This window comes from Zeugodacus cucurbitae, chromosome 4 (genome assembly GCF_028554725.1).
Source record: "Zeugodacus cucurbitae isolate PBARC_wt_2022May chromosome 4, idZeuCucr1.2, whole genome shotgun sequence".
Taxonomy (NCBI): Eukaryota; Metazoa; Arthropoda; class Insecta; order Diptera; family Tephritidae; genus Zeugodacus; species Zeugodacus cucurbitae.
The window spans coordinates 61,628,941-61,650,217 of NC_071669.1; the positions used below are offsets into that span (position 1 = coordinate 61,628,941).

Below are 21,277 nucleotides of genomic sequence, written 5' to 3' on the forward strand. Positions count from 1 at the left end.
TTTTTCCCGCATGGATAAGGAGGCGAAGCGAATGGGTCTGGAGGTGAATGAGGACAAGACGAAATATCTCCTGTCATCAAACAAACAGTCGGCGCATTCGCGTCTTGGCTCCCACGTCACTGTTGACAGTCATAACTTCGAGGTCGTAGATAATTTCGTATACCTGGGAACCAGCATCAACAACACGAACAATGTCAGCCTCGAAATCCAGCGCAGAATAACTCTTGCCAACAGCTGCTACTTTGGACTGAGTAGGCAATTGAACAGTAAAGTCCTCTCTCGACGAACCAAAATCAAGCTCTACAAGTCGCTTATCATTCCCGTCCTGCTTTACGGTGCAGAAGCTTGGACGATGTCAACATCAGATGAGACGACACTAGGAGTTTTCGAGAGGAAAATTTTGCGCAAGATTTATGGTCCTCAGAACATTGGCAACGGCGAATACCGCAGACGATGGAACGATGAGCTGTACGAGTTATACGACGACATTGACATAGTTCAGCGAATAAAAAGACAGCGGCTACGCTGGCTAGGTCATGTTGTCCGAATGGACGAAAACACTCCAGCCCTGAAAGTGTTCGATGCAGTACCCGCCGGAGGAAGCCGAGGAAGGGGAAGGCCTCCACTCCGTTGGAGGGACCAGGTGGAGAGCGACCTGGTTACACTTGGGATCTCCAACTGGCGCCGAACTGCAAAGGAGAGAGACAGGTGGCGCACTATCGTCGATTCGGCTATAACCGGCTAAACGGTTGCAACGCCAATCACATACATACATATATATTTTATTTATTTTTTTATTTACACATTTACTAACACTTTAATTAAGTCTAAGTTTTTCATTTCTGCTAACCCTCTCTCTCACTCTTAATCCATTGTTTATCTCAAAAACTAAAAAAAAAAAAAAAACAAAAAAATTTAATATGATTTTCGTTTTGTTTTGCTTTTGTTTTAGCATTAATTCAATTTGGTTGAATATCCGTTTCGCATAAATTACGATATATTTATTGTTACATGCGCATGGATGAATGGCTGTTTGCATCTTTTTCCCATTTCAATTTGCGATAATACAATATTCGTGTATGTATGTATGTATGCATGTAAGCTTGTAGTCAAATTAGAAATAAAGCATAATAACATTATTACAATAAAGTCCGCAAGATGAGAGCTTAATTAGCATTATTCATGCGACGCCAAGGCGATTGGGAAGCGCTACTTAGAGATGCGAGCTTTAATATGTAATCAACTATATATTTATGTTACATAGCTAACTGTATTGTAGTTGTTGCATTTGATTAGTTTGCATGTTGGCCTCTCGAGAGGACAGTGACTGATGGGTTCGCAAGCACCTTGTTATTTAATATGTTTGTAAATAAAAAAATAAATAATGTGAAATGCAGTTGAGTTGGAAATTATAGCAAAAGTCATAGGTAACTGGCAGCAAAAAAACAACCGTTAACTTGATAGTGATGTCAAAAAATATCACAATGATTTTGTAGATTTTAATATTGGAGCTTAAAATCACTTTTGGGGAGAGATTCCCTATTTTTTCCCTACATTAATATTTATGAGAGTTCCAGTCGTAAAAAGGCTGAACTTGAGTACCGTTCAGTGAGGGAAATGCAAATTCCAGACTCAAACAATGACAACACCCTATACTAGCGTAGATACCGTTTCTACTACAGTCAAATGTACGAGAATGGAACGGAACCGGGTTTTTAGCCAAGGAAGAAGTGTCAACTCGACTACATACTTAAATTTTCTCCAAATATATGAGAGTTAACTCACAGAGAACACCAAATTTTTCGAAAGCCTTAATAACGTCATTCGGCAACATATTGTTGATAGTCCCCCTTGATATCAATGTAGGTCCCTCCCGCAAAGACGCCAACTTACAAGGGCGAAAACGCAGTATAAATCTTTTACAATATTCAAGGGAGATTTCTTCCATGAGAAGTATTGGAAAGAATGTAAGTACGCAGAAGAAAGTTGGAAAAAAATCTGGCTTTGTTTAACATAATCCCCGAAATCGAAGTTCAATATTCAACATAGTTTTACATAGGAATTCTACTAGTTTACAAGATACCACAAAACAATAAATTCATTTTTTTCTCTTCCATGTGGCTACAATATAAATTTATATTTATATAATAATTTTAATATTTTCTTTCATTATTTCGCTAAATTTTATCATTCGTGGTTATACGTTTTTCTTATAACAATTTATAATAAATATATTAAAAAAAAATTTTAACTTTTAAAACTATCAAATATTATCATCCAGTCATTTTACACATTGGACACAAGCCTTTATAGCGATTCCGACGTTAAACTGTTGCAACCCTGTCTACTCTAAACGAACAGCTGTTTTTTAAACGACCGGCGACGCTGAAAACTAATTATTTATTCTTTTGTTGTTATATGAAATGTAAATGTGTAAATCAAAAACAAACATTTCTAATTCCAAAGATACCAACCGGTGATGACTAATAAATAAAGTTTTAATTTGATTCAGAGTGGCAGAATTTGAATTACAAATAAAAACCAACATAAAGTCATTCCAAAGTGGTAATCAAGAATTTTCACCCCTAATCTAAATGTAATCAAAACAATATCACGCGATTAAGCGGCGTACATTGATACTACTACAAGATAAACACGATGCTTGCATTTTTTAAATAGCGCTTGTCGCGAAATATACAATTGCAGCTACGTAATCCATTGTGTTGACCACTGTCACTCTAGCTGGACGTATTTGTACTGTATTCTATTAGATTGTGTTCTACATTCCTCTTCCGGTGTGCATAATAATACGGAATACTTTGAACATATCCCGTCTAAAGTTCAATTAGAGAAAAAAAATTACTTTTGGAACAAAATGGTTGCACAATCAAAGCTGAGTCAAGTCTTTAGTTATGAATCTTGGATACATGCCGTATCTGGAGCAGCGGTAAGTGTGTTGCTAACTTTTTTTATAAAAAAATATATTTATAAAATTATATTTGTTTAATTCTCAGGGTGGTTGCATTGCTATGAGCACTTTCTATCCACTCGACACAGTGCGCTCACGTTTACAACGTAAGTTAAATATGGAAATTAGTTGAACTTTGCACCACTATCCATGCATGTGTATGTTTGACATATATTTGAAATAAGTATGCGGTAGTTACTAGCGAATAAAAAGTGAGCTTTAGAAAGATGTATTTATTTTGTAAAATTTTGCAGTTGAAGATCCAGATAAAAATGGCGAGGCTCGAAGTACCATACAAGTCATTAAAGAAATTATGACTGGCGAAGGCTTTCAGGCATTGTATCGCGGTTTGGGACCGGTACTACAAAGCCTTTGCATTTCAAATTTTGTATATTTTTACACATTCCACAGGTTTGTTTGCTTCTGTTATTTACTGTTCGTCTACGTATAATAATATATTTATCTTTACAGTTTAAAAGCTTTAAGCGCAAATGGCAAGCAACAGTCTGCTTTAAAGGATCTATTCCTCGGTACAATCGCCGGTGTTATTAATGTATTAGCAACCACGCCGTTTTGGGTGGTAAACACGCGTGTGCGAATGCGTAATGTGGCTGGCACTTCAGATGATGTTAATAAGCACTACAACAATTTGATTAGCGGGCTTTTATATGTTGCTAAAACTGAGGGCATACGTGGTCTCTGGTCTGGCACTATACCATCGCTGATGCTCGTCTCTAATCCAGCATTGCAGTTTATGATGTATGAGCTATTAAAACGTAATCTGACGAAGTTTACAGGCACTGAGATATCTAGTTTAGGGTTTTTCACAATTGGTGCACTTGCTAAAGCATTTGCCACCATACTAACATATCCTTTACAACTAGTCCAGACGAAACAACGTCATCGCACAAAAGCAACGCACGAAAACAATTCGACTGCAACAAAGAATGCCTCAAATGACGCGAGCATGATGACAATTATGTTGAATATACTGCAAAATCAAGGTTTTAAGGGACTCTTCCGTGGTTTGGAAGCCAAAATATTACAAACCGTCTTGACTGCAGCGCTTATGTTCATGATTTATGAGAACATTTCATCCACTGTGAGAGCTTTGTTAAACAGGGCGCCTCCAGTGCTTAAATAGGTATAAAGAATATTCACCTGGTGGATATTCATTCAATTTATTTCATAATTATTATTTATTGTTTTTTTTTTTTTTTTTTGGTGTGATCATTACATATACTGAACTGAATGGGCTATAAGTATCAATTTTTGTTTGCATAATATGCAAAAAATTAATTTTATTAAATATAAGGGGTTTGTTGAGTTTTTATTTTTTTTATTTATTAAGAAATGTTTTGTTATGTATGTTTGTTTTCATGTACCAACACACATAAATAAAAAATTGAAAAATTTTGCCATTGAGGGATATATATGTATATCAAGTCACAACGTTACTTTTGTAAATTTGTTATACGCACTTACCTTGTTGGACCACAAAAAATATGTCTTGACAAAATAGTGTTAATTGAACTTTAATGATACATCGCTACAAATCAGTTAGATATGCTATGTCATTCTGCATTTGTCGCCACATCCTTTTCATTTGTATCAGCGTCAACGCTTTGCTCATTTTTGTTGTCAATTGGTTTCTCATCACCCTTTGGCTCTCTCGCCAATTGGGAATCTTTAGCAAGTTCCACGGAACTCACTTCACTTTGTTGCTCAACCTTTACTTCATTTGCGCCCTTATCTTTGTTATTCGCCAACTCCACCAAATTATATTTCTTATATTTTAAATAACCATCCAGGACGGATAAGCAGCATAACCCCTTAATCACCTCTACTACTATGGTTTTTTCAGCTTGTTTAAGATCTACACGATTTTTTATATTCTTGGATTGAACCAGCGCAGCTAGATCATGTATGACATCGTCACGTTTGACATCATTGTTATAGCGCTTGTTGAAAATAATCGCAAATGTGGTGCCTTCTTTCAGAAAATATTTATCAAAAAGTACACCACCGGCGCTAGTAATGTCTGCCAAATTGGCACGGCATACCACTTCAACGGGTACTAGGCGCAGTAAGAAACGTGACTTCTGCTCGCGTGTCTCTGCAACATCGCTAACAATCCGTGTACCCAGTTCCACTGGATCAGCTAAGGTAGTACGAATGAATACGCAATTGGTTGCGCCTGTGTCCACCACTTGAAAACGTTGCTTAACCGTATTTTTATTTTGTTTAGTTGCCTTTGTAGCATCAATTTCCTTTTGTAAGTCATCTGCTATATCACCCACATCTTCCGGTTCTGCTTCTGCGTCCAATGTTATTTCATCTTTATCCTTTGGACCATACAATTCATCGGCGTAGTGGTTAAGTACGTTATAAGCTTCTCGTACACAATCTTTTTCACGGAAGTTACAGGTGGCCAGGAAACCGCGTTGACCCGCTTCCAGGAACTGGCGCTTATTACTTTTGAAGTAATTTTTCTGCTTATAATGTGAAAACTTTTGCTTTTTTGCAGCTGGTCCACTCATTTTAGTTATATATTTTCTTTAAAATTGTATTTGACCAAAATGAGAAGCGAATATTTGTTATTGTTTTGAGAAAAGGCGGCATGTGTTTCAGACGCTGGAGCGGTTAAATGCGCCGCATAGTTGCATTTATGGTAATTTTCGATCAAATTCAATTTAAGAACAAAAATAACTCGTATTCTGTAGATAAAAAAAATTTCTTTATTTAAAATGGAGTTATTAAATGATATGATATTTAATTAGTAAAATAAATTTAAATTTAGTACACTAAAAACTTTTACTTAAAGAAATTTAACAATTTTGTTAAAATACATTAAAATTTCTACAGACTTGACAACTCTACGAATCACAGCCAACTTCACAATCATCCCTTTTCATGTTCCACTTTCTCCGGCTTTTCGCCGACTTCGTTCATTTCAATTTCGTTCGCCGATGGGAGAGGTTCATTTCTTTGAGAAATACTTCGCTTTTGGTGTAAAATGTTTCCGGTGAAGTTTTAACAAAATGGCGGATGTACGCCAATTAAATCTGCTCACATCCAATAGTAAATGAACTAATTTGTTGGATATAAGAACGAAAGGTATTTGTTTATTGCATAAACTAATTGAAAAAATAGTTATTTTAGAAAATTTATAAATTTTTGCACGATGTATCTCCAGAGACACAGAAATGTCTGTGCTATGGTCGCAATTTGAACGTGCTAAAGAAACAAAATTTTGCTACTCATTTGCATCGTTAGGTTACACCGAAATTCATTACTGTAACCATGGTATTCGAGGGTAGGACATTTCAAAGTCGAATTAGTTTAATTTAGGAAATCTTTTAAGGAGGCGAATACTAATCTTGCCTTTTTCTCTCTTGTTTTAGTGAAATTGTTGCAAGATGTATTTATACAATTTGACATTACAAAAGGGTACCGGTGTTACCCACGCCGTTCATGGCAACTTCTCTGGTGGTAAACATCAAGAGGTTATACTTTCCCGTGGCAAATCTCTTGAATTGGTACGTCCAGATTCGAATACGGGCAAAGTACACACCGTCTTATCGGTGGAGGTGTTCGGTTGCATACGTGCGTTAATGTCATTCAGATTGACGGGTGGAACAAAAGGTGAGTGATTGGATATTATATTTAAGAAATATTTTTGGCACGAATCCCTATTGAAATTTCAAATACAATTGAATACTTCAATAAGACTTATATAACCGTCTAAGTGCAATAGAAAATAACTTGGCGTCGCATTTGATATGGTTTTGTGCCATATTGAACTGAAACTCTGAGAAACATATTAAACGCAAAAATTTCAACACCAATATATACTGTTTTTAAAAACAAATAATTTGTATTTTTTTTTAGATTATATTGTCGTTGGTTCAGACTCTGGTCGAATTGTCATACTTGAGTATAATCCAACTAAGAATTCTCTAGATAAAGTACATCAAGAGACTTTTGGAAAATCTGGTTGTCGGCGCATTGTGCCCGGCCAGTATTTTGCCATTGACCCTAAAGGTCGTGCGGTCATGATTGGCGCTGTAGAAAAGCAAAAGTTGGCTTACATACTTAATCGTGACACACAAGCACGTCTTACGATTTCATCGCCTTTGGAAGCACATAAGTCAAATACGCTCACCTATCATATGGTGGGTGTGGATGTTGGTTTCGATAACCCTTTGTTCGCATGTTTGGAGATCGATTACGAAGAGGCCGACAATGATCCAACAGGTTTGTTAAGAAACATTTCATTTATATATTTATAGTCGCACTTTATAGACATGCTGGTTATGTAGATCAAACACTACTCAATTGGCTTGGCAAAGTGCCAGAGAAAATGGCTACTGAACCATTGGTACTTGTATTTAACTATCTGCAAATACTTCACTGATATGTCGCCAACATGTTAACTATCATAATATATAAATGTTGAGATTTTTTTCGCAATTAATAAATCTTGTGCACTTTTTAGACATGCCAGTTAGGTGACTTTACAACCTAATTGGCTTGGCAAAGTGCTATAAAAAACATTAGCCTCTGAACCATTGGTATTTGTAGCAAAATTATCCGCAAATACTTCACTGATTAGATGTTAACAATGAACTTGAATTTAAATATGAACATTTGGTCATAATACAGTCATTCTAAAGTTATTCTCTTAACATTGCAGGTGAAGCAGCACAACGCACACAACAAACACTGACATTCTACGAATTGGATCTTGGTCTTAACCACGTTGTGCGCAAGTACTCGGAACCATTGGAGGAACACGCCAACTTTCTTATATCTGTCCCTGGTGGCAATGATGGTCCTTCCGGTGTACTAATTTGCTCAGAAAATTATCTCACATATAAGAATTTGGGTGATCAGCATGACATACGTTGTCCTATACCACGTCGTCGCAATGATTTGGATGATCCTGACCGTGGCATGATATTCATATGTTCGGCAACACATCGCACCAAGAGCATGTACTTCTTTTTGGTGCAAACCGAACAGGGTGATATCTTTAAAGTCACACTCGAAACCGATGACGATGTTGTATCAGAGATTAAGCTCAAATATTTCGATACTGTACCGCCGGCAATTGCTATGTGCGTATTGAAAACCGGTTTCCTCTTTGTAGCTTGTGAATTTGGCAACCAGTAAGTTTAAAAAAAATAGTAGTTAAAAGAAAATGTTGTATAACTTGTATTATATTATTTTTAGCTATCTATATCAAATTGCGCATCTTGGCGACGATGATGATGAGCCAGAATTCAGCTCAGCTATGCCACTTGAAGAGGGTGAAACATTCTTCTTTGCACCACGTCCACTGAAAAATCTAGTTATGGTAGATGAAATACCTTCATTTGCGCCAATAATTTCATCACAAGTAGCCGATTTGGCCAACGAAGACACCCCGCAATTGTATGTGTTGTGCGGTCGTGGACCACGTTCCACCATGCGTGTGCTGCGTCATGGCTTAGAAGTCAGCGAAATGGCTGTGTCGGAACTGCCAGGCAACCCTAACGCTGTATGGACGGTTAAGAAACGTGTTGACGGTTAGTGTTAATGCATAATTTAAATGTCATTCATTCTATAGTTTAAGAAATGAGAGTCGAAAATGCAAGTTAAATACGTGTACAACTTACGCATTGCTTGCATTTTACCTATATTTGTACAATATTTTTAATGTAAACTGGTGTATTTGATGCTTATGTATACGTAATCCTCCTCATCTCCTCACCCAAAGCTACCAAACATCCATGTTCCTCATATTTAACATTTGTACACATAAGGTTTTAATAGTCCTACATGCAAAAGCACCTAATTAGAAGAACATAAAAATCAAACACCAGTTCTCTTCTATTTCAGGCGGTTAACTCTTGCATTGTGTTGTGCCGGTCGGCGTGACTATCGAGTTACTTGTGCATAAAATTATTATGAAATGATTTAATGATATACACATGACGCTTAATTAACTGTGCGTGTGTACAATTAGTTAAATTGTCTTAAATAACATCACAAATATAGGTAAGGCAACATTTCTTGAAATCGCTGATTTTTTGATCAGTGTAATGTTTAAGCTGTTTTTACATATGATACAGATACTAAACAAAGCGATAAACAAAAAAGTGTGTGTGTGTTTGTGTGTGTTGGCAATGAATATACAATGATGTTACTTTTCCGTGTTTCAACTGATTTTCTTTGATTAAAACTAAGGTTATCTGATTATTCATTGTCAACAGATATATGTATATATATCACATTATTTGAAAAAGATACTATAAATTGAAGACAAAGCAAAGTGTACTAACCCCGCATTTTGCGTATATTTTGATCTTCTCTTGTAGATGAATTCGACGCTTATATAATAGTGTCTTTCGTGAATGCTACGCTGGTTTTAAGTATCGGCGAGACCGTTGAAGAGGTAACGGATAGCGGTTTCTTAGGCACAACGCCTACACTGAGTTGTTCCTCATTGGGCGACGATGCGCTGGTTCAAGTATATCCCGATGGTATACGTCATATACGCTCCGATAAGCGTGTGAACGAGTGGAAAGCGCCTGGCAAGAAATCGATCACAAAATGTGCCGTAAATCAACGTCAAGTGGTCATAACACTCTCGGGAAGAGAGCTAGTTTACTTCGAAATGGATGCGGTAAGCAAATACGTAGAAATATTTAGAAAACTTTCATTATGATGACAAAAACACGTTAAAGAACAATCGTGTTGAGACACTCTTGTGTCCTGCAGTGCTGACCAAATACTAAAAATATGATTAATTTTTAACTAAAAACTATATAAGTCATACTAACGTTAACTTTCTCCATTTACAGACTGGCGAGCTTAATGAATATACCGAGCGTTCTGAAATGCCCAATGAAATTATGTGCATGGCACTGGGTCAAGTACCGGAGGGTGAGCAGCGTTCATGGTTTTTGGCCGTCGGCTTAGCTGATAACACCGTGCGCATAATCTCATTGGATCCAAATAATTGTCTATCGCCATGCTCCATGCAAGCTCTACCATCACCCGCCGAGTCGCTTTGCATTGTGGAAATGGGTCATACGGAGAATACTACGAGTGGTGCAAATGATGAGCCCACTGAACGCAGCGCCAACACTTCTACAAAGGGCACAATTTACTTGAATATTGGTCTAAGCAACGGTGTACTGTTACGTACAGTACTCGATCCAGTGTCGGGTGATTTAGCTGATACACGTACGCGTTATTTGGGCTCACGTCCAGTGAAGCTCTTCCGCATACGCATGCAAGGCTCTGAGGCTGTTCTTGCCATGTCCAGTCGTACTTGGCTTTCGTACTATCATCAGAATCGTTTCCATTTGACACCATTATCGTATGAAACATTGGAGTACGCTTCGGGTTTCTCCAGTGAACAATGTAGCGAAGGTATTGTTGCCATTTCAACGAATACTTTGCGTATTTTGGCTTTGGAAAAGTTGGGCGCAGTATTCAATCAGGTCTCATTTCCACTCGAATACACGCCACGCGCCTTTGCCATACATCCCGACACTGGGCGCATGATTATTGCCGAGACCGATCACAATGCGTACACGGATGAGACGAAGAATGCGCGTAAACAGCAAATGGCGGAAGAAATGCGCATGGCTGCCGGCGATGAGGAACGCGAGTTGGCCAACGAAATGGCGAATGCATTTATCAATGAAATTTTGCCCGAAGAAACATTCTCATCACCGAAAGCCGGTTTGGGTTTGTGGGCATCACAGATACGCGGCTTGGATCCTATACATGGTCATACGTTATTTAAAATACCGCTTGTGCAAAACGAGGCTATCATGGCAATGTGCGTACTCAAGTTCAATATCGCGGCTGACGGACGTTATTATCTGGCAGTTGGTGTGGCCAAAGAATTGCAGTTAAATCCGCGCATAACAAACGGTGGCTGCATTGACATCTACAAAATTGATCCGACCTGTTCGAATATAGAGTTTATGCATCGCACTGAAATCGAGGAAGTACCTGGTGCGTTGGCTGGTTTCCAGGGACGTCTATTGGCTGGTTGTGGTCGTATATTGCGCATTTATGATTTGGGCAAGAAGAAGCTGCTCAGAAAATGCGAGAACAAACACATTCCATATCAGATTGTCAATATACAAGCGATGGGACATCGTGTCTACGTCTCAGATGTGCAAGAATCGGTGTTCTTTATACGCTATAAACGCGCCGAAAATCAGCTTATAATATTCGCTGACGATACACATCCACGTTGGGTAACGGCCACAACACTGCTGGATTATGACACAATTGCCATTGCCGATAAATTCGGCAATATGAGCGTACAGCGGCTGCCACATTCGGTTACCGATGATGTGGACGAAGATCCAACTGGCACTAAATCGTTGTGGGATCGCGGTCTGCTATCTGGCGCTTCGCAAAAGTCGGAGAACATTTCTTCTTTCCATGTGGGCGAAATCATCATGTCATTGCAGAAGGCTACCTTAATACCCGGTGGCTCTGAGGCAATGATCTATGCCACACTCAGCGGTACAGTCGGTGCATTTGTGCCGTTTACTAGTCGTGAAGATTTCGATTTCTTCCAACACTTGGAAATGCATATGCGCAATGAGAATCCACCGCTATGCGGCCGGGATCATCTCAGCTACCGCAGTTCTTACTACACCGTGAAGAATGTGTTAGATGGTGATTTGTGCGAACAATATTTGTCTATTGATCCGGCCAAGCAAAAGAGCATTGCCAGCGATATGTTCCGCACGCCGAATCAGATTTGTAAAAAGCTGGAGGACATACGCACACGTTATGCCTTCTAAGGTGAGTTGTTGTGAAGAATTTAGCTTTACGTTATTTATTTACGTGATGATCATTGTTCAAAAGACACATATGTTAGAAACTGAAATCTTATGATTGCAACAATCCGGACTTACAGCTGATTTTTTTATTTATAAATACTTTTATTTTAAAAGTGTTTTTTCGAGGATACTTATTGCTATCTTCTTTCTATTTACAGTTATTTATGGAGTTTGTACTGGAATGTGGTACTAAAGGATTGCTTAATTATATTATATAGAGGTAAGAATTGCAAAAAAAAAAGCAAATAAATTTAATTTTATAAGTGAATTGTAAGAATTATCTGATGATTAGAGATTTACCTTGGGACACCTATGAAAACTGTGATTAGCGTAAATTTATATAACTGATTTTTTCAAAACTCATACATAATAGAAAAAAAATATTCTAAGCAGTATTTTATTTTTCAGTATTTTAATTTTCCTCTTTCTTTTTTCAGATAAGTGGCGTAATATTAAGATGCATCATTCATACGACATGCAATTGGCGTTTATTAGGTTAGTACGTTAAATATTCATATGAAATATTAAAAATTTAATGATGAGCAACGATTTACCTTGGGACACCTATGAAAACATTTGATTAGTGTAAATTATTAACTGATTTTGTTAATTATTTTTAAAAATCATTGCGTTTTCACATAAAATTGTTGAAAAACTATAAAAACATTTTTATTTTTCTTTTGCAGTTTAATTGGCTCTAATGTATACTACATATAAGGACACTGCTGAGATTGTTCAAAGGTTAGTATTTATTTAATATTACTTTCTTCTTTCTTTCTAAAATTGTTTATGATGATCCAAATATGTTAGACTTATGATTTTAGTTGATTAAAAATTTATTACTGAAATTTAATTTCAATATAATTAATTTGTTTATTGTTTGTGCTTACAAAATTATTAATGAATTTTTCTTCTCGTTTCTCATTGCAGATCTCAGCAGTATTTTGTAAATTCTTATTGAAAAACAACCACTCATGACTGCCCATTTCAAGATGAAAAAATATTAGTATAATACATAATTTAGAGGCTAAGTTCGCTTGCTTATTCTAGTAGAGCATTTATGTTTAGTATGTAAAAGCTTGTGTGTTAGAGTGACTGAACAAACAATTAACTTATTATCTCAATTATAAATAAAATAAAATTAAATTTAAAATGTAGAAATTGTGTTTTAATGAACGTGAAAACGTTGAAGATGGCAACTTGTTATCTTGGGTAACAGCAATCAAACACTTCGCATTTTTGTGGAGAGCTTTGAGAGATACTATTGATCTGAATCTGGTTACGTTATATCGGAAGGGACCGGGAGTTCTTGCTTACCTTTTATTATATTGAAGTAACAGCCGGAAATGCGTAGTTTAGCTCGAGAACTTATTGAAATATCATTTAAAAGGTCGATGTAATTTGCACAAAGCGGAATTTATATGCTGGCGAGGACTAAACTTGGTAACATTTCTCGAAACTATTTGAGGAGTGCTTTCTGCTCATACAACAACAGTTATTACATTCCATTTCCCAAATTTTTATTGAGGGTCTAAAGGGTATATGAACGATTTACAATATAGATACCCTCTGGATAAAGCAAAATTTCGAAGCGATATTTTATTTAAATATGTAATCGCTTTGACATTGGTCATATATATATCAAACACAACAATTTAAAATGTCTGCTTTTCCTCCTAGATAATTATCTCAATCCTACTCCTAATATTCGGAGTAGATTTATCTAGCTATTATACCAGCACTTGTTGAAAATGCAAAGCAACCCTGCCATTAAACAGCTGATTTTATAAACTTTGTGCACTGCGTAAATAAACGCTCTTATCACAACAATTTTGCGTATTAGCCAAAATTTTCTATAACTATAACTAAGGATACAAAATAATGGATTACGCACCTTTAAATTTGGTAAGAATAATACATAAAATTACTAAAAGCCATACATTTAATTTAATATTGTATTTTCAGGCACATTTCCACGAGCGACGCGCTAATCGCTTTCTAAATCGCCATCGCTATGACGACGCCTATAAGGCAATAGAAACCTCTTTGATATATCTACAAGATGCATTTAAAACGGCACTGATGCCAAAATCTGTGGAATTGCTGAATACACAAAAATGGGAATACCAGAGAAAGTTATCACAAATACAAATGCATAAGCAAGAGCATGAAAGTTTGAAGCACAAAGAAATTGTGCCACTATCGGCCACAACAACAAACACACCAGTATTATTGTTTAGAACAGACAGCAATTTGACTGCACAGTCCGTCGCCAAGTCCATTGATCGTACAGTGCGTGAGTTTGACATTAAACTTAACATATCACCAATGAAACGTACCAGCAGCAGAGAAAACAAAGATTTTCGTATTGCGAATACTATTGCTGAGGGACTTGTGAAAGCAAGTGCACCAATTACACAGCCAACGAATGAACGGGATGAAGAGAGACCAGCTTTCTACATAACCGACAGCGATGAGATACCATCGTTAACGCCGCTCGAATTACCTTCTTTCGAATATCATTCCTACAATGCTTCAACTCCTTCATTGACTGATTTAACCGCGAATTTCCATAAAGAATAATAGTGTATATAGATTTCGAATATTTGACGATCTCTTGCGTATGGCAATGCATAGACAACATATGTATTATGTATATCAAACAAATATACAATAAGTATAAGTTTAATTCATTAAAGTATTACAATAAAATCATAACGGTACATATTTTTATTTCGCTAGCAAACCCTGTAGTAAGGCTTCCATGTCGGTTTCTGTTTCGACATCCTTTAATAACAACAACACCTGTGCTTCCATTTCATTCAACAACGGTGGCTTACTGTATGTTATAATCAGTGTGTTGTACTGATGGTGTGTGCTAATATTTGCTTGCGCTGGCAGCAGATTACAACGGTCCAATTCAGGTATTGAGATTACTTTGTAATACTTTTTATTTGTGGTACGCACAACAATAGCACGTTTATCGGGATCTGCTGTAACTTGGTACACATCAATTGGATATGGTAAATTACGTATACGCCATTCTATGTTTTTCTTGGTGACACGTTTGGTAAGCGCTGGCGAGGTGTTACTCTCCAACAGCGTAAAATCATTGTTCATATTAGAGTTGTCTGCATCACCACCACCGCCAAGCGCCTGATTAATTTGGCGTGGCGTTTCACCCAATTCGACGTCCCACTCGGGTTCTCCCATCAGTTGTTTGCATTTGCGCCACGCTCTATGCTGCACTATGCCTGTTTCCAGGCTATACTCCTCAGCCATTTGCTGACCATCTGGGAATTTGTAATGTATTTTGCGGCAACGGCCACTGATCATTGAATGTTTTTCAGCACTACGTAAGTAGTTAAGCCAATTTTCGTATGTCATTTTTTTATTTAATTTAATTAAAGAACTTTTAGAATTATGAGTAGAAAAAATTAATGAACTTGACAATTTATGTGCTATTTGTTATTTTCAAATTGTTTGATCGAAGTAAATAAGTTGCTATCAGCGCACGTTTTGTTTTGAAGCTACTTCTAGTGCTGCCACATTAATAACAAATTTTGAAGATTAAAAATCTATTCGCCTACTTGCTTAACTATAAATGTACATATATAAACTATTCATAAATAAACTAACTATAAATATATAATTATAATTTTATGCTAGCTTATTATGCATAATAAATATTATTTATTTAGTAATAAAAAATGCAATTGTGTGCAACTCTGCTATAAATAAAGAAGTAATACAAATATTTGCCGGTAATTTTTAATTGTCCCGCTCGCACTTATGAAATTGCTATTTTAATTTGTTGTTAAAAGAAGTGCACTAATATAACTGTGGAAAATACACATCATCGCCTGAAACTGACTGAACTTCAATCAAAGCAGCGCAATTAGCAGCAGCGCAGTACTAAATTTTCGCAAAATTTAATCTATAAAAGTAAGAAATTCAAATTACTAGGGTAATAATCTAAAAATAGTACAAAAGACAAGGCACGAAGTATTAAGCATAGAGAAGATATAAAAATATATATTGTTTTGTTTTTAATTTTCGCCGAAATTTTTACAGCTCGCCAAGAAGAAAAGTTGTTCCAGAAACCTAAATTTTTGTGAAAAGCAGCAAAATGAGTCTTGTCTGGACTTTGATTGCCTCATTTCTGTACGCAGAAATTGTGGTTGTACTTCTCCTGGTATTGCCTATAGCCAGTCCTTACAAATGGAATCGTTTCTTCAAATCGAAGTTTTTAGCGATGCTGGCACAGCAGGCGCATTTATACTTCTTCCTCATAATGGGTGTATTAATTTTATTCCTATTGGATGCAATTCGTGAAATGAGAAAGTATTCGACGCACGAAGCTGGCGGTCACGAACATCTGAATGTCGAAATGCAGCATAGCATGCGTCTCTTCCGTGCACAACGTAACTTTTATATTTCGGGTTTTGCAATCTTTCTGGTGTTAGTCATACGTCGTCTGATTACACTGATCTCTGCGCAGGCAAACTTGTTAGCTCAAAGTGAAGCTTCAATGAAACAGGCACAAAGTGCCACAGCAGCTGCACGTACATTGATGGCCGAGAAGAGTACCGAGAAAGCAAAGGAAGCCACTGAGGATACCACACTTAATGAGGTAAGCCACGTATTACCAAATTGTTTGTCGTTCTTTTGGTTGAATTTGTTATTGGTTTTGGCTTGGGCTGTACAAAAATGAGTTCTTGTACCGAAAAGTGTGCAACGAAACAATGTTTTGGATTTTTTTTACTGAGTAATATATATTTTTCACACACATATATACTCAGTTTAGTTTTTAGTTATAACCTGGAACAAGCTTGCACAAATCTTTTTTTTGTTTACTAATCTACGGCTCTAATTAGGAAAATATGTCAACCGCTGCTCTGTATAACTTTAATTTAGACGTTTTTGTCGATAGAATGAAATACTCTGTATGGATGTATAGTAAAAAAAAAAAATAGTTTTCTAACGCTTCCGATGCTTGTATAAAAAATGCCTTGGCTGTTATATTACTATCCACTTCAAGAATATAATTCTTTCGTCTATTCCTTTCGTCGTTTACTCCTACCGGGTAACTTGCACAGATATTAAAATTGCGGAGACGTGTACAAGGACTCAGTGCCAGCCTCAGTTAAAAATAAAATTAAAAAAAAACAAGTTTGCTCGCCTAAACCACATATTACAGTAGATTTAAAGGAACATTATAAATTCTAAGACACGCACACATAGTGTGGAGTTTAGCTTTTAGTAGAACAGAACAAAGATGTTAAAAATTATATCACTTTCAGCTCAATGAAATGCGTAAGAAAGTACAAGAGCTCACCGCCGACTTGAATCGTGAGAAGAAGGATAAGGAGGCTTTAAAATCGCAAGCAGAAAGCTTGAACAAGGAGTACGACAGACTTACCGACGAATATAGCAAATTGCGAAAGAAGATTACAATCAGCGACAATAGCGGCGGTAAGAAGGACGATTAAGCGAAGAAAGTAGTCAGTACTCAATGGAAAAATATACGATTTAATCACTTCAAACATATTTTTGCTACTGAGTTACATATGCAGCTGCAGCTGAAACGGTTTATGGACTGTCGTTTACATCTCAAAGAGACTTGAAGAATTTTAAAATGAAAAGTGATGTGTTTATTTAAATTGAAAGAAATTCTCTGAAATGTTATGGAAAGCGATTTATATTAGTAGTAGTATATATAAATATATGTATGAACGTTAAAAATAACAAATAATTAATATTTATACAGATCAAAATCTTTCTTCTAATTGCTTTGTAGTTCTCTTAAGAATTTATCTTTAGCGTGTTGGTTAATATTTTCTCACATATTTAAACGTATTATTTCTTTTTTTATATACAGAAAACTTGAATTATTAATAAATAGCTGTATGCTTGAATTGACATGCAAATACTCTTATTTATTTATTTAATTATCTTACTTCGCCATGTGTCTGCTGACATTTATGCTACTTCAAAATTTTTTATGTGAATGTCATGGCATGCTCAGCTAGTGCTAGTGTATAATTAACTATGCGAAATAAAAATGTCAATATACACAAACATACCCACAAGACAACTGTTGAATTGGTGATGATGATTCATCCATTAGTACACATCAGCGAATTGTTGTGCGCATTTAAAGCATGCGTGTACATTAAATATTTCGGTAGCGGCTTTAGACAGCTTAACCAGTTTTTAATACCTACATATATGTATTTGTTTGATTAAAAATAGAATTTCATTTAGCATTTACTATCACAAACATTTCGTCATTATTAAACAATTTGTGCTTTCCATATAGTTTGGTTAGTAAAATTGAAATGTTTAACTATAAATTCAACTGATAAGCAAAGTACACGAAAACGCAAATAATAAAATTTGCTATCAAATGCAATCATACTCTTTGTGTACTTTGATAAAGTCAACAATAATTGTTGTTTTGTGCTTAGAACATTGGACACCATTATTTATTGGTTTCAGTCATAAATATTTATTAAGTGTATAATGATACTTAAAGCGATTTACATGCGGGTATTATTTTATTTTCTGCTTAAAGCATACATACTTAATTCATGACCACCAAAAACTGACCGAAAAGCTTTCGCTTTCAGCGCGCACATAATGCCACCATTTTGGTGGTATATAAAGACAATCGCTCGCTTGCAATGTAACATTGTAAAATGTTGCTTTTGCTGCCAACGGAAACCTTTCAAAGTCCAATTGCGCCGCATCCAATTGCGAGGTATTACAAAGCATTTCCGAATCATGTGCATACAGATTTGCCGTGTCCGCTGGTGCAGCCAATATTATGTGCTTTCTACCAAACACCTGACACAATAAATTATGCTCGGGATCATAATGTAACGGCGATATTGTATTCTTAGGACCCAACCATGCTTTTATAGAAACGTGTGTCGAGTTTTCACAATCACTCGCACGTAAAGTGCAATAGTCCGGTATGCGTATATCGGCTTTAAGCGCAGGTATTTGATCGAATAACTCATGTTGTGCTAAGTATTCGATTTCATTGTCGTAGCTTGTGAATTGGCGTTGTAGAAAGTCGCGTATTTTCACTAACTGCTGCGACCATTCCTCGGTGGTGTAATTGGCGCCAATCTCAATGGGTACTGTACGATTACCCGCCAGTTTGTGTATATAATTAAGATCACGCCACTTTTGTAGTGCTGGCCAATGCTTTATTGTGTTGAGTAGCAATGCGGGATGTTCGCTTGTGAAGCATTTTCCGCGAAAATCCTCTATTGAAGGGCAATCCAGCACTGGTATGTCACTTTTAACTTGTTGACGCTTGAGTTCCTCAATAATTGGCAGCTGTGACTGCGCACTGTCTTCAATAGAGCAACAAAATATCATTTAATTGTACTATTTTAGGCAATATTAAAACTTACCTAACGCTTTGTTAATATAACTTGTCAATTGTGTTTGGAACTCATCACTGCCTTCATATAACTCTTGTGTACAACCAATCAGTATAGCCTCATCGAGCACTTCGGAACAGCGTATTAACTGCTGTTTAGCAACACCTTCGCAAAGCAAATAAAATATCTTAAAAGCATAATTTCAGCAAAGCTGCTACTGAAGCTATAACACCTACTTTGAAATAATTGGATAAGGCATAAATCTTGCGCACCTCAAGTGGCACTGCACTGAAGTGTCCAGTGTGTATGCGTTCCCAGCATTTGTCCGCTAAACTGCTGACCAAGTAGTACACTTCTTCGTTGTATTCATATACCTTTGAGTTAGCCTTTTCAACGTTCGCTGTTGCCAAGCGTAGTATGTAATTTGCTTCAGCCTCATTTTCCAATATGTTTTCAATTTCTTTGTATTTTGGTAAATATTTATATATTTCTAAATTATCTGCCATTTGTTATTATTTTTGTTTAAGCGTTCTCCAAAGTTTTCTCTCCAAAATTTTATTTATTTTATAGTGGAGAAACAGCTGATGTCTTTTTAGTGTTGCCGGACCATTTATTTTATAACAAAACTGTTCAATCATACCACACTAAGCAGAATTAATTGATGAAAATAAATTTTTATTAAAATAAAATCTAAATTTTATTAAATGTGATTAACATTTAGTTACTCTAACTAGTTTGCTGTGAGAAATTGAGCATTTATTTAAAATATTGTTTAAAAGCATATTTCATAATTTGAATACTTAATCCAGGAGCCGGGATAACAGACCGGCTCCGTCCCGGTTACGTATATTCTTCTACTGTGGGAACGGGGATAAGCTCACTCTCTTTATAATTGTTAGCCTTTAGACAATATGATTTTGAGGAGTCCGGAAGTTTATTGAATTCCTAAAGTAGAGATAACTGTGCTGGAACTTGGGGAAACGCCAACTTAATATCATACACAGACTTATTATACATCAACCCGTTTCCCGTGAGAGGCGTCTGGTTGTCAAAACCCCAACTATTGCTAGGATGCAGGATTCAAATTGCCTCGTGTAACCACTTCCACCAATTCTCGATATTTTTCACACCCACTGTAACAAGAATTACCGATGCCACGTCGCAGAAGTTTAACGGTACTAACGAGTAAGCGATTTATTAACTGCAATTGTGGATCATTAGATCGGATTATACAAACAATGATTAATCAGCGTAACGATTCGACAACTAGGTGAGTGAGATTTTGTTGCATGCAACGTGATGAGATCTCGTATTAGCCAGCCAGCCGTGCTTTCCAAAGAGACGAGGCCGATCAGGTGTGTCTGAACTGATTGAAGGTAAACTCATCCCTTTTGCTACTCCAGCATTGTAGTACTTACCGTACTATTCTTTCAGCACTGAGCATTCATCAGCCACATTGAATTCCACGCTAGTTGTCTGACGTCTAATGACTCTCGATCCTGCCACACGCCTCAACTAATCAGCACGCAAGTGAAGCGTGCACTGTCTAGTTGCAAGGCACACGTGCAGATATTGCAACAACAACAATAGCCTTGCAACCATTTACAACAGTATACCATGTGGCGTACATGTCCTAGGCTGCTGGAGCCACATGAGAGCTGCTGCATTGTCTCCGGCATGCCAAACATTCAAACCAATCAAACGAGCAACTTAAAATAGAGCAACAACACGCATTCAATATATGTATAGACACTGCGTCGTGCACTCGTACTTCGTGTTCACTTGCGTTGAGTCGGTGGGTCTGTTCCTGCCGTTGGCGGTCGCTGGCGAGCCGCAGATCACGATCGCGTTGGGAAGATAAGCGCAATCAACGCGTTCTGCCACTTGGCACTTTTCGTACGCTTGTGTCGCCTTTGTTGTGGTTTGTTGTTTCTATTTCTCTCGTCTCGTATTTTTGGCTTGGTTTGCTGCTGTCAGAGCTACTTGCAACACGAGGAATGGCTTATTGGCAACAAGCCTGACGTAGCACATGACGCAAATGGCGCGTTAAC

General features: G+C 36.8%; 7 protein-coding genes and 1 non-coding gene across 10 annotated transcripts; 5 read left to right on the forward strand and 3 right to left on the reverse strand.

Moving 5' to 3' along the window:
* The first annotated feature begins 2,374 nt into the window (after positions 1-2,374).
* LOC105212480 (peroxisomal membrane protein PMP34) lies at positions 2,375-4,299 on the forward strand. Its single transcript, XM_011184479.3, has 4 exons — positions 2,375-2,947; positions 3,015-3,075; positions 3,223-3,379; positions 3,440-4,299. Exons 1-4 carry the CDS (start codon positions 2,876-2,878, stop codon positions 4,110-4,112), a joined length of 963 nt encoding a protein of 320 aa, XP_011182781.1. The 5' UTR covers positions 2,375-2,875; the 3' UTR covers positions 4,113-4,299.
* Positions 4,300-4,487: 188 nt separating this feature from the next.
* LOC105212481 (THUMP domain-containing protein 1 homolog) lies at positions 4,488-5,768 on the reverse strand. The gene has a single exon (XM_011184481.3). The coding sequence runs from the start codon at positions 5,506-5,508 to the stop codon at positions 4,543-4,545; it is 966 nt and encodes a 321-aa protein (XP_011182783.1). The 5' UTR covers positions 5,509-5,768; the 3' UTR covers positions 4,488-4,542.
* A 145-nt stretch (positions 5,769-5,913) lies between these two features.
* On the forward strand, positions 5,914-12,990 carry LOC105212482 (splicing factor 3B subunit 3). 2 transcript variants are annotated; one of them, XM_029040298.2, is made up of 11 exons: positions 5,914-6,085; positions 6,373-6,613; positions 6,860-7,225; positions 7,665-8,139; positions 8,204-8,538; positions 9,331-9,638; positions 9,817-11,794; positions 11,991-12,049; positions 12,267-12,324; positions 12,516-12,570; positions 12,760-12,990. In XM_029040298.2, exons 2-7 carry the CDS (start codon positions 6,388-6,390, stop codon positions 11,788-11,790), a joined length of 3,684 nt encoding a protein of 1,227 aa, XP_028896131.1. In that variant the 5' UTR covers positions 5,914-6,085; positions 6,373-6,387; the 3' UTR covers positions 11,791-11,794; positions 11,991-12,049; positions 12,267-12,324; positions 12,516-12,570; positions 12,760-12,990. The 2 variants fall into 2 exon arrangements, with proteins under 2 accessions (XP_028896131.1, XP_011182784.1); XM_011184482.3 differs by having other exon boundaries at positions 9,817-11,791; positions 11,988-12,049.
* LOC114804025 (small nucleolar RNA Me28S-Gm3113) lies at positions 12,356-12,435 on the forward strand. Its single transcript, XR_003752323.1, has one exon. It is a non-coding gene; the product is annotated as a small nucleolar RNA Me28S-Gm3113 (small nucleolar RNA).
* Positions 12,991-13,574: 584 nt separating the features above from the next.
* Positions 13,575-14,547, forward strand: LOC105212483 (uncharacterized). Its single transcript, XM_011184483.3, has 2 exons — positions 13,575-13,734; positions 13,795-14,547. The coding sequence occupies exons 1-2, from the start codon at positions 13,711-13,713 to the stop codon at positions 14,410-14,412; spliced, it is 642 nt and encodes a 213-aa protein (XP_011182785.1). The 5' UTR covers positions 13,575-13,710; the 3' UTR covers positions 14,413-14,547.
* Positions 14,475-15,355, reverse strand: LOC105212484 (protein DPCD). Its single transcript, XM_011184484.3, has one exon. The coding sequence runs from the start codon at positions 15,214-15,216 to the stop codon at positions 14,560-14,562; it is 657 nt and encodes a 218-aa protein (XP_011182786.1). The 5' UTR covers positions 15,217-15,355; the 3' UTR covers positions 14,475-14,559.
* A 260-nt stretch (positions 15,356-15,615) lies between these two features.
* Positions 15,616-17,759, forward strand: LOC105212486 (B-cell receptor-associated protein 31). Of its 2 annotated transcripts, XM_011184485.3 has the most exons (3): positions 15,616-15,774; positions 15,904-16,462; positions 17,133-17,759. In XM_011184485.3, the coding sequence occupies exons 2-3, from the start codon at positions 15,959-15,961 to the stop codon at positions 17,319-17,321; spliced, it is 693 nt and encodes a 230-aa protein (XP_011182787.1). In that variant the 5' UTR covers positions 15,616-15,774; positions 15,904-15,958; the 3' UTR covers positions 17,322-17,759. The 2 variants fall into 2 exon arrangements, with proteins under 2 accessions (XP_011182787.1, XP_028896132.1); XM_029040299.2 differs by lacking the exon at positions 15,616-15,774 and having other exon boundaries at positions 15,851-16,462.
* LOC105212487 (bifunctional peptidase and arginyl-hydroxylase JMJD5) lies at positions 17,337-19,795 on the reverse strand. Its single transcript, XM_011184487.3, has 3 exons — positions 19,463-19,795; positions 19,257-19,413; positions 17,337-19,196 (listed from the first exon to the last, which is right to left on the reverse strand). Exons 1-3 carry the CDS (start codon positions 19,730-19,732, stop codon positions 18,421-18,423), a joined length of 1,203 nt encoding a protein of 400 aa, XP_011182789.2. The 5' UTR covers positions 19,733-19,795; the 3' UTR covers positions 17,337-18,420.
* Positions 19,796-21,277: the final 1,482 nt, after the last annotated feature.